General features: G+C 39.6%; 1 protein-coding gene across 6 annotated transcripts in view; it reads right to left on the reverse strand.

Annotated features, from left to right (window-relative positions):
- AFF4 (ALF transcription elongation factor 4) overlaps positions 1-12,725 on the reverse strand; it is a 92,761-nt gene that overhangs the window by 6,853 nt on the left and 73,183 nt on the right. For 4 of the 6 annotated variants that reach the window (XM_019924414.3, XM_019924410.3, XM_019924413.3 and 1 more), the window contains 4 exons: positions 12,154-12,225; positions 3,951-4,044; positions 3,022-3,065; positions 1,574-1,794 (listed from right to left, as the gene is read on the reverse strand). In XM_019924414.3, coding sequence (XP_019779973.1) covers positions 1,574-1,794; positions 3,022-3,065; positions 3,951-4,044; positions 12,154-12,225 — 431 coding nt within the window. Of the gene's footprint in view, positions 1-1,573; positions 1,795-3,021; positions 3,066-3,950; positions 4,045-5,014; positions 11,262-12,153; positions 12,226-12,725 lie in introns of those variants that run through there. The other 2 variants (XM_073802520.1, XM_019924415.3) reach the window with 2 other exon arrangements.

Raw genomic sequence — 12,725 nt, forward strand, 5'->3', positions numbered from 1 at the left:
TGCAGTTTCTCCTTGACATCAATGGCATGCCTGCCCCCCCACCCCCCCAAAAAAAAGTGGAGAAGAGGGAGATACTTAAGAGACTGATTAATGAATGTTTGGATCCTGTTTGAAACAAACCCAACTGTTTAAAAAAAAAAAAAAAGGCATATTTGAGAAAATAGGGAAATCTGATGGGAGACTATGTCTTAGATGACATAAAGGAGTTATTGTTAATTTTGGTGGCTGTGATAAAGGCATGGCGGTCATGTTTTTTGAAAACTCCTTATCACCTAAGGATGCGTACCAAAGTATGTTCAGGTGAAATGTCGTATCTGATACATGCTTTAAAATACACAGGGTAAAGAAAAGTAGGACGGGGGGCAGTGGGGAGTGGTCAAGGGTGGGAGATAAAACAAGATTAGCAAAATATGTTGCTGAAGCTGAACTTGAGTAAAAGGTACATGGGGTTCATTATACCATTCTCTTTCCTTTAGTCAATGTTTGCAAACTGCCACACAATAGGTAGGTAGGCAGACAGGCAGGCAGGCAAGTAAGTGTGTAAGCAAGGAGCCCGGGAGAGAAGAAAGAAATGAGGGGGGAAGGGTTGGAGGGAGGGAGGGAAAGGAAAGGAAGAATGATGCCAGAAAACTGGCATCAGGGAGAAGAATGTAAAGTAGGGATGACTTAAGAAGAATTTCAGCTTTGTAACCTTTCCTGAGTAGCACTGACAATATTTAAAATTTTAGAAACAAATTAGGTTTTCAAAAACACAACTTTTTATTGCATGTTGGGGTTCCCCTTCTACCTTTCTCCCACTATTATCCCTCTTTAGGGATAGGAATTTTTCATTTTCATCTGATTACCTGTTCATGCTATAAGTATTTAAATATACTGTGACAAAAGGACACTTGATTGATTTGCTACTTCAAGTGTTTCTCTACAAAGGAACTGCCTGAATAGATGCTACACACACATATTTACTAAAAACATCTACTAAAATAAGATGGTGTTTATCTTGTTCTTTTCCAAAGATCCTTAATACTTTCTAATTCTCAGTGTTCTTAGTTTTGGAGATAACAAACAGGGTGCAAGACCTCAAACGACCTAATATTAAAGAATGTTATACGTCTATTCATTTTGTAGTCTCTTTTATCATATAAGTTTCTTCCAATATACCTAAAAATTCAATATGAACATGCTTTCTTATATATTAAACATCTCATATGTACAAGATGTCTGGATGTAATCCTATGCCCATAGCCAAATTTACTGTTAACTATCCCAGAGTAGAATATACATTTTATTACTTTTACAGTATAAGCTGTAATTAAATTTGCCTGAATAAAGGCATATTTGTCTTAGACCAAAAACTATTTTTTGTTTAGTTTGTGTCACCACTATAGTACAAGGTATTTTTTGACTGAATTCAGTATATTCACGATTGATAAGCAATGGCAATCAGCAAACTGATTGTCATTAACTCTAGACTAGATAATAAACTAAATGCATACCAGAGACTTATACTTAATTATATCATAAAAGCTCTTTTTAACAATTCCATCATTCAGATTCTCTCCAGAGACCTCCCTACCTTTCTGCTCTTTGGAAAGCTGTTCAGCTTGGTCCCAAATTTCGGTGGCATAGAGGAAGTTGGATGTAACCTGAACATAGCTGGCTGCCATGTGGTGGATCCTCTGTGGAATGGTCACTGAAGAACCACTTGCTGAAGCACTACTGGCCCCAGAAGAATAATTTCCCGAATTGCCTGGTGACAGCTTTGGAGAAACAGGGGAAGGCATCCCAGCAGCTTTGCTACACACAGAGAAATAGGAAGTTTATTCATATGAATATGGTGAATGTGAGGAAATCAATGTACTACTGGCTCTTCCTACATGAAGACTTTTAAAATTTAAAGATTCTTTTAAACTAGAAGAGTTTCGAGAGAAGTACAATTTCTTTTAAATAAATACTTAGCTCACTGAAGACCACTGCGAATTATCATTTTATCTAGACTCTTTCCTTTAACAAACGGCAACAGAACAAAAGATGGGAAAGAAGTAAGGAAGTCATATACCTTAGTAGTAGCGGTTCCAAGACCTAGAAGCTACATCATCTCACTCCCAGCTCAACACACTTTCCACCTATTTGGGCAAATAATTGGGTACTTTCCAACTGTTTCATAGAAAGCTGGTTGGATTAACAACTAACGCACAAAAAAATGTGGTAGTAGATGGAAACATCTTATTTTGAACTCCATAATTTCTGGTACTTTCCTAGTTTAACCAACTTATTCAGAGCTGACAAAGAAGAACAGCTTTCTCAATCAACTGCAATCATCTCAAGCTTCCTGTCAATTAAGCATTTCCTAGAAAACACATGTTGAAATCTGGCAGGTTCATTTCAGCAGTACTAAAATTTCTGAAAAGGCCCAAGACCATAAAAAAAGGAAAATCAAACAGTAGTTGAGGGGAGAAAAGCTATTTGTTAAGAATATTTTTATCTGCACATTTCGCACTTTAAATGTGGTTAAGAAAATACATAAAGGCAAAAGACAGACTGTCGATTAGCATAAACAAAATAATTGAACAAATAAACTTAGGAAAAAAAGATTTCATGGTGTTTTTCCTCCTTTTTGTGGGTGGGTGGGCTGGGAGTGATGTGGGAATGGAGAAGAAACCGTAATCATGCCACTGTTATTAAATTCGTGTCAAAACATGAGTAAAGATAAGCTCAAGGTGATAAAAACCAGGCTAGCCACAGAAATCAAACTGTGAGAAGGGTTGAGGTGCTGTAAAAAACTTAAGACTTCTGCAGGTGAAATGTCCCCTCTTTAATCTTTCTAAGATCATGTTCATGATATTTTCAACTTAAAAAAAAAACAGAAAAAAATACTTTAAAAAATACATTATTAGACATGGCCTTAATTTTTTTTTAAAGTTGTCATCTTTCCATTTTTGGAAAGTGGCCAAACCCATTCCACTTTTACATAAAAATAAATAAACTTGTCACATAATATTTTATAGAATAAAATTTACCCACCTTCCCAAACCTGGTGATGGTGCTTGAGAATTATTATAAGAATTCTGTAGAGAAAAGAGAACGTACTTAATAAAAAACAACAACAAAAAACACTACTTATGAGGTACTAAATATATTCAAAAGCTTTGGGCCAGTACTGATCTTACGAAAGTTTACAAACTTAAGAAACCAAAATGTGTGTGTGTGTGTGTGTGTGTGTGTGTGTGTGTGTGTGTAAATGTGCAACAGAAGGAAGTTATTTAGATGGGAGCTGGGGTGTTGTGGAAAACTGAAAGGGAGAGACAAAGAATGAGTAACATTCAGATGGATAAAGAACAGGGGAGAAGGCAAAGAGAGGTAAGTCATACTATGTACAAAGGCTGCAGAAAAGAGAATGTATATGACCCATACAGTTTATCTACAGCAAAGGTTTAGAAAAGGAACGAGAGAACGACAGAGAGAGAGAGAGAGAGAGAGAGAGAGAAATCTTGAGGGCCTTGCAGGTCAGGGTAAGAATCTTTGACTTGACTTGACTCTGCAGGGAATGATAAGCTATGAAAGGGTTCCAAGTCATAATCAGGGCAGAATTTTAGGAAGACTTATGTAGTGCTATCATGAAAAAACATATGAAGATATTTTAGGAAACTAAGAGAATAATTTAAGGAAGGATGGTAGTGAAAACAAAAGACCATTTAAAAAGTATAAATTAGGTTTTGTGATAAAAATAGGCTACATCTACTGAAATATTATTAAGAGCTACTGAATATGGCTACATAGGTTCTACAATCAGATACGTGTGCAGTTTAAACATCAAATTATTTGAAAGTTCCCAAATAGTAGCTTCTCCCCTGCTCTGGTAGGGAAAACATGAGGGCACTTCTGGGGTGGAGATAGGAGACTTTATAAATTTTTTCCCCTGGGAAACAGATACTCCTCTTTTGCACACTTACCTTCAGGTGCTCTGTTAGTGTCTTTGAATACTTCAGAGCAGTTTCTTTCTTCAGTTTGAATAGCCTCAGGTACAGCAAAGACTGGCATCGCAGGCTAGCCAATGGAAAAGGGCAGCTTATTTACCAGGACAACAGACTCTGGCCACATCTGTATAGACAACCTTTGCGTCGTGCCAGACTACATGACTGGCTCATGTGAGCAGACCATGGCATAAGGACAACAACACTAACTCTTAGGCAAAACCAAAAGATGTGATCTTCTTATGGTACATACCCTAGGGAGAGGAAGGAAGGGGAAGAGACCTAGGACTAGCCTCCTATTTGTTGACATTCAAAAATCAAAACCTCACCTACAGGACATCAACATGTTATTATAACATATGGACTAAAAAAATCCCTGCGGGGAAATTCCCTGGCATCCCAGTGGTTAGGACTCAGTGCTTTCACAGCCACGGTCTGGGTTCAATCCCTGGTCAGGAAACTAAGATCACGCAGGCCACGTGGCACGGAAAAAAAAAAAAAAAAAAAAAATCACTTTGGGGCAGAATCTCTACATCAAATTACAATATAAATAATGTAAAATAGTAAAACTAGGAACTCAACTATGAATATCACAATTCTTTCCTTTTTATACATCTTTATTGGAGTATAATTACTTCATAATGCTGTGTTAGCTTCTGGTGTACAACAAAGTGAATCAGCCATATGCATACATATATTCCCCCCCTCTTGAGCCTCCCGCCTACCCTCCCTATCCCACCCCTCTAGGTCATCGCAAAGCATCGAGCTGATCTCCCTGTGCTATGCTGCTGCTTCCCACTAGCTAAAGATTTTATTTGGTAGTGTATATATGCCAATGCTACTCTCACTTCGCCTCAGCTTCCCCTCTCCCCGGCCCCATGTCCTCAAGTCCATTCTCTATGTCTGTCTCTTTATTCCTGCCCTGCCACTAGGCTCATCAGTACCATATTTTTTAGATTCCATATATATGCATTAGCATACAGTATTTGTTTTTCTCTTTCTTACTTCACTCTGTATGACAGACTCTAAGTCCATCCACCTCACTACAAATAACTCAATTTCATTTATTTTTATGGCGGAGTAATATTCCATTGTATATATGTGCCATATCTTTTTTATCCATTCACTGTTGATGGACATTTAGGTTCCTTCCATGTCCTGGCTATTGTAAATAGTGCTGCAATGAACATTGGGATACATGTCTCTTTTTGAATTATGCTTTCCTCAGGGTACATGCCTAGTGGTCAGATTGCTGGGTCATATGGTAGTACTATTTTTAGTTTTTAAAGGAACCTCCATACTGTTCTCCATAGTGGCTGTATCAATTTACATTCCCACCACCAGTGCAGGAGGGTTCCCTCTTCACCACACCCTCTCCAGCATTTACTGCTTCTAGATTTTTTGACAATGGCCATTCTGACCGGTGAGAGGCGATACATCATTGTAGTTTTGATTTGCATTTCTCTAATAATTAGTGATGTTGAGCATCTTCTTATGTGCCTCTTGGCCATCCATCTTCTTTGGTAAAATGTCTGTTTAGGTCTTCCTCCCATTTGTTAATTGGGTTGTTTGTTCTTTTGATATTGGACTACATGAGCTGTTTGTACATTTTGGAGATTAATCCTTTGTCCATTGTTCCATTTGCAAATATTTTCTCCCATTCTGAGGGCTGTCTTTTCGTCTTGTTTACTGTTTCCTTTGCTGTGCAAAAGCTTTTAAGTTTAATTAGGTCCCATTTGTTTATTTTTGTTTTCATTACTATAGGAGGTGGGTCAAAAAAGATCTTGCTGTGGTTTATGTCAAAGAGTGTTTTTCCTATGTTTTCCTATAAGAGTTTTATAGTGTCCAGTCTTACATTTAGGTCTTTAATCCATCTGGAGTTTATTTTTGTGTATGGTGTTAGGAAGTGTTCTAGTTTCATCCTTTTACATGTAGCTGTCCAGTTTTCCCAGCACCACTTATTGAAGAGGCTATCTTTTCTCCATTATATGTTCTTGCCTCCTTTGTCGTAAATTAGGTGACCATATGCGCGTGGGTTTATCTCTGGGCTTTCTATCCTGTACCATTGATCTATATTTCTGTTTTTGTGCCAGTACCATACTGTCTTGACTACTGTAGCTTTATGGTATAGTTTGAAGTCAGGGAGCCTGATTCCTCCAACTCCGTTTTTCTTTCTCAAGATTGCTTTGGCTATTTGGGGTCTTTTGTGTTTCCATACAAATTGTAAGATTTTTTGTTCTAATTCTGTGAAGAATGCCATTGGTAGTTTGATAGGGATTTCATTGAATCTGTAGATTGCTTTGGGTAGTATAGTCATTTTCACAATATTGATTCTTCCAATCCAAGAACATGGTATATTCCTGCATCTGTTTATGTCATCTTTGATTTCTTTCATCAGTGTTTTATAGTTTTCTGAGTACAAGTCTTTCGCCTCCTTATGTGGGTTTATTCCTAGGTATTTTATTCTTTTTGTTGGAGTGATAAATGGGGGTGTTTCCTTAATTTCTCTTTTTGATTTTTCGCTGTTGGTGTATAGGAATGCCAGAGATTTCTGTGCATTGATTTTGTATCCTGCAACTTTACCAAATTCATTGATTGGTTCTAGTAGTTTTCTGGTGGCATCTTTAGGATTTTCTATGTATAGTATCATGTATGGTATCTGCAAACAGAGACAGTTCTACTTCTTTTCCAATTTGTATTCCTTTCATTTCTTTTTCTTCTCTGATTGCCATGGCTAGGACTTCCAAATCTATGTTGAATAAGAGTGGTGAGAGTGGATATCCTTGTCTTCTTCCTGATCTTCGAGGAAATGCTTTCAGTTTTTCACCATTGAGTATGATGTTGGCTGTGGGTTTGTCATATATGGCCTTTATTATGTTGAGGTAGGTTCCCTCTATGCCCACTTTCAGGAGAGTTTTTATCATAAATTGATGTTGAATTTTGTCAAAAGCTTTTTCTGCATCTATTGAGATGATCATATGGTTTTTATTCAGTTTGTTAATATGGTGTATCACATTGATTGATTTGCGTATACTGAAGAATCCTTGCATTCCTGGGATACATCCCACTTGATCATGGTGTATAATCCTTTTAATATGTTGTTGGATTCTGTTTGCTAGTATTTTATTCAGGGTTTTTGTATCTATGTTCATCAGTGATATTGGTCTATAATTTTCTTTTCTTGTGATATCTTTTTCTGGTTTTGGTATCAGGGTGATGGTGGCTTCATAGAATGAATTTGGGAGTGTTTCTCCCTCTGCAATTTTTTGGAAGAGTTTGAGAAGGACTGATGTTAGCTCTTCTCTAAATGTTTGATAGAATTCACCTGTGAAGCCATCTGGTCCTGGATTTTTGTTTGTTGGAAGATTTTTAATTATAGTTTCAATTTCATTACTTGTGATAGGTCTGTTTATATTTTCTAATTCTTCCTAGTTCAGTCTTGGAAAATTGTACCTTTCCAAGAATCTGTCCATTTCTTCGTGGTTGTCCATTTTATTGGCATATAGTTGTTTTTAGTAGTCTCTTATAATCCTTTGTATTTCTGCAGTGTCAGTTGTGACTTCTTTCTCATTTCTAATTTTATTGATTTGCATCCTCTCCTTTTCTTGATGAGTTTGGCTAAGGGTTTATCAATTTTGTTTATCTTCTCAAAGAACTAACTTTTAGTTTTCATTTGTTTATTTATTTATTTATGGGCTGCATTGGGTCTTTGTTGCTGTGTGCAGGCTTTCTTTAGTTGTGGCGAGCGGGGGCTACTCTTCATTGTGGTGTGAGGGCTTCTCAGCGTGGTGGCTTCTCCTGTTGCGGAGCACGGGCTCTAGGTGCGCGGGCTCTGTAGTTGTGGCTCGCAGGCTCTAGAGCATAGGCTCAGTAGTTGTGGCTCACAGGGCTTAGTTGCTCCGCGGCATGTGGGATCTTCCTGGACCAAGGATACCCATGTCTCCTGCATTAGCAGGTGGATTCTTAACCACTGCGCCACCAGGGAAGTCCCCAACTTTTAGTTTTATTGATCTTTGCTACTGCTTTCTTTGTTTCTATTTATTTCTGCTTTGATCTTTATAATTTCTTTCCTTCTACTGACTTGGGGTTTTCTTTGTTCTTCTTTCTCCAGTTGCTTTAGGTATAGAGTTAGATTGTTTATTTGACATTCTTCTTGTTACTTGAGGTGAGACTGAATTGCTATAAACTTCCCTCTTAGAACTGCTTTTGCTGTGTCCCATAGGTTTTGGGTTGTCACGTTTTCATTGTTATTTGTTCCCATGTATTGTTTTATTTCTTATTTGATTTCTTCAGCAATCTCTTGGTTACTGAGTACCACACTGTTTACCCTCCAGCTATTAGTGTTGTTTTACAGTTTTTTTCCTGTAACTGATTTCCAATCTCATAGAGTTTGTGGTCAGAAAAATGCTTGATATGATTTCAATTTTCTTAAATTTTCCAAGGCTTGATTTGTGACCCAGGATGTGATCTATCCTGAAGAATGTACCATATCCACTTGAGAAGAAAGTGTATTCTGCCACTTTAGGGTGGAATGTTCTATAAATATCAACTAAACCTATCTGGTCTATTGTGTCATTTAAAGCTTGTGTTTCGTTATTTATTTTCTGTTTGGATGAGAGGTCCATTGGTGTAAGTGAGGTGTTAAAGTCCCCTACAATTATTGTGTTCCTGTTGATTTCCCCTTTCATGGTTGTTAGCATTTACCTTATGTATTGAGGTGCTCCTATGTTGGGTACATAAACATTTATAATTGTTATATCTTCTTCTTGGATTGATCCCTTGATCATGATGTAGTGTCCTTCCTTATCTCTTATAACAATCTTTACTTTAAAGTCTATTTTATCTGATATGAGTATTGCTACTCCAGCTTTCTTTTGATTTCCATTTGCATGGAAATATGGAATATATTTTTCCATCCCTTCACTTTGTATGTGTCCCTAGGTCTGAAGTGGGTCTCTTGTAGACAGCATACATATGGGTCTTGTTTTTGTATCCATTCAGCCAGTCTGTGTCTTTTGGTTGGGGCATTTAATCTATTTACATTCAAGGTTATTATTGATATGTATGTTCCTATGACCATTTTCTTAATTGTTTTGGGTTTGTTTTTGTGGGCCTTTTTCTTCTCTGTGTTTTCCACTTAGAGAAGTTCCTTTAGCGTTTGTTGTAAAGCTGGTTTGGTGGTGCTGAATTCTCTTAGCTTTTGCTTGTCTGAAAAGCTTTTGATTTCTCTGTTGAATCTGAATGAGACCCTTGGTGCGCAGAGTAATCTTGGTTGTAAGTTATTCCCTTTCATCACTTAAGTATATCCTGCCACTCCCTTCTCCCCTGCAGAGTTTCTGCTGAAAGATCAGCTGATAACCTTATGGGGGTTCCTTTGTATGCTATTTTTTGCTTTTCCCTTGCTGCTTTTAATATTTTTTCTTTGAATTTAATTTTTGTTAGTTTGATTAATATGTGTCTTGGTGTGTTTCTCCTAGGGTTTATCCTGTATGGGACTCTATGCGCTCCCTGGACTTGGGTGACTATTTCCTTTCCCATGTTACGGAAGTTTTCCACTATAATCTCTTCAAATATTTTCTCAGATCCTTTCTTTTTCTCTTCTGCTTCTGGGATCCCTATAATTCAAATGTTGGTGCGTTTAGTGTTGTCCCAGAGGTCTCTGAGATTGTCTTCAATTCTTTTCATTCTTTTTTCTTTATTCTGCTCCTTGGCAGTTACTTTCACCATTCTGTCTTCCAGCTCACTTATTTGTTCTTCTGCCTCAATTATTCTGTTATTGAATCAGTATTTTTCATTTCAGTTATTGTGTTGTTCATCTCTATTTGTTTGTTCTTTAGGTCTTCTAGATCTTTGTTAAACATTTCTTGTATTTTCTCAATCTGTGCCTCCATTCTATTTCCAAGATTCTGGATCATCTTTACTATCATTACTCTGAATTCTTTTTCAGGTAGATTGCCTATTTCCTCTTCATTTATTTGGTCTTGTAGGTTTTTACCTTGCTCCTTCATCTGTGACATATTTTTTTGCTGTCTCTCTCTCTTTTTTTTTTCTTTTGATGGTTGGGATTGTTTTCCTGTCTACTGGTTGTTTGGCCTGAGGCTTCCAGCACTGGAGTTTGTAGGCTGTTGGGTAGAGCTGGGTCTTGGTGCCGAGATGAGGACCTTTGGGAGACCTCACTCTGATGAATATTCCCTGGGGTCTGAGGTTCTCTGTTAGTCCAGTGGTTTGGACTCGGAGCTCCCACAGTAAGAGCTTTGGCCCAATCCCCAGCTCGTGAACCAAGATCCCGCAAGCCATGCAGGGTGGCAAAAAAAGAAAAAGAAAAAGAAAAAAAGAGCAGAGCAATAACAAAGAGTGAAAAATAAAATGAGACCAGGAAACTAACAGATATGTTAGAAAGAATATAAAAATACAGATGAAACAACAATCGGAAGGTAAAACAGAACCACAATAGTAAAAAAGGGGGAAAAAAAAAAGGAGAAAAGGCCTTGGCTGTGTGGGTGGGGCTTAGGCAGGGGTGGGGTTTTTAGGCTGTGGGCAGGGCCTATGTTTAGGACCCACAGGGCTGGAAAAGGCCCTGGCGGGGGGCGGGGTTGGGCCTAGGCTCAACAAAACAGAGGGGTCCAGGCGTGCCCCTGGTTTGCCCTGAGTGGGCAGGGCAAATGCCATCCTCACCTCTCCTGCTCCTCAGGTCCTGGAGGGTCCCTCCCACTTGCCTCTCCTGTTCTCCCCCGCCTCCCTCCTATGCTCCCAGGACCCACAGGGCCTGGGAGGGGCCTGTGGAGGGCTGGGGACCCAGCCTGGGAGCCCAGCAGGCTTCCTAGGCTGAGTGGGCAGGGCAAAGCCCTCTGCACCTCTCCTGCTCCTCTGGTCCTGGAGGGTCCCCCCACCTGCCTCTCCTGTTCTCCCCCACCGTCCCTCCTATGCCCCCAGGACCAACACAGCCCGCAGCGGGCCTCTGAGGGCGTAGGATCTGGCCTGAGAGCTGGGCAGGTTTTCCGGGCCAACTGGGCAGGGGAAACGCTAGGTGCACTCCCCACTGATCCGAGCCCCTGAGGGTCCCTCCAGGTGTGGGAACCCCTCCCCCATCCCAGCCACCCCTCAGCAGCATGGTCCTGTCCCGCCTCCACTTCTCCTCTCCCCTCAGTCCCCCCACATCCTACCCGGTCGCTTGGGGGTTCCTCCCGTCTCCTTGGGCGTCAAGGTCTCCCGCCAGCGTCCGGCAGGCGCCCTAGTTGTGGGGAGACGCTAACTCCGCGTCTTCCCATGCCGCCATCTTGACTCCTGGCTCTGAATATTACAATTCTGATGTAACATATATAAACCCAACACGGCTTACAAAGGCCCTGCATGATCATCACTGCCTACCTCTCCAGTTACTTTCACTTACTTCTCCCTGTCTTTTAGTTCCTTGACAGAAAGTTTCCAGTTTCTTTCCACTATCCAGCTGTGTACATGTTTCCTCTACCTAAGGATTAAGTATCCCTACATTTTACCGTTATAGTTACATAAACTTTTGCTTCAAAGTACTTAATTCATATACTTGTGTGGTTATTTGATTAATTTCTGTTTTGTCACACTAGACACTAGACTCCATGACAAATAGGACCATGACAGTTTTTCCCAAGGCTGCACTCCCAGCTGTTAAACATGTGCCAGGTAAAGTATATACCCACAACAAATAACTATCCCTCTGGGAACAAGCAAACAAACCATATTCTTTATCCTGAGCAAGCTAGATGTTTGCTCCCTAAGGTAAGGCATATGTATATGTAAATGGAGAGAGAGGCTACCAAAAGAAAAAAAGCCTGGATTTTTTATGGTGTCCACCTTTACTTCAATACACAACAGCAGTCTGAGAGTAATAAAAATAAACTATAGTTAAATATAAAAAACAAAAAAAACCCCAGAGCCTGAATAAGTGACCACTCAAGACAACAGAAAGTTCTCATATCAGTCCCCCTCTACCAAGGCTTTTGCCAAGAGGGCAATGGATCAGAGACTCACAGCAACTAAAGTATTTCTGAAGGAATTCTGAGTTATTTTCTACTTTACCCATAAAGAACAGATTTATGACTGAGTTATGGAAGGAAGATTCAAGGATAACTTTCAGAAGAATATAGCACAATTCATTATGAAACTGCTTTGTCATCTAGCAGAGGCTAAAACACATAACACTTACCAAAGTACTGTGAGTCTTTTATCTGCAGCTGTAGCATCTGGTGCCAAGTAATTCTTTAGCTTCATGGTGTATCTGTGAGATAATATAAGAAACAAATGACACAAAATGAAATACTTCATCTGTCTTATGACCTCCTTAGTCCTCTAAACATTAGAATCAAACCTAAATAAAGGCAAAAATACCCATTAAAGCAGAGGTCCCCAACCCCTGGGCCACGGACCGGTACTGATCTGTGGCCTGTTAGGAACTGGGCAGCACAGCAGGAGGTGAGCAGTGGGCGAGCAAGCGAAGTTTCATCTGTATTTACAGCTGCTCCCCATAATTCGCATTACCGCCTGAGCTCCATCTCCTGTCAGATCAGCAGCGGCATTAGATTCTCATAGGAGCATGAACCCTACTGTGAACTATGCATGTGCGGGATCTAGGCTGTGTGCTCCTTATGAGAATCTAATGCCTGACGATCTGAGGTGGAGCTGAGGCGGTGATGCTGGCTCTGGGGAGTGGCTGCAAATACAGATCATCATTAGCAGAGAGGTTTGACTGCACCGAGACCATAATAAATCAATTGCTTG

Source organism: Tursiops truncatus, chromosome 3 (genome assembly GCF_011762595.2).
Source record: "Tursiops truncatus isolate mTurTru1 chromosome 3, mTurTru1.mat.Y, whole genome shotgun sequence".
Classification (NCBI taxonomy): domain Eukaryota; kingdom Metazoa; phylum Chordata; class Mammalia; order Artiodactyla; family Delphinidae; genus Tursiops; species Tursiops truncatus.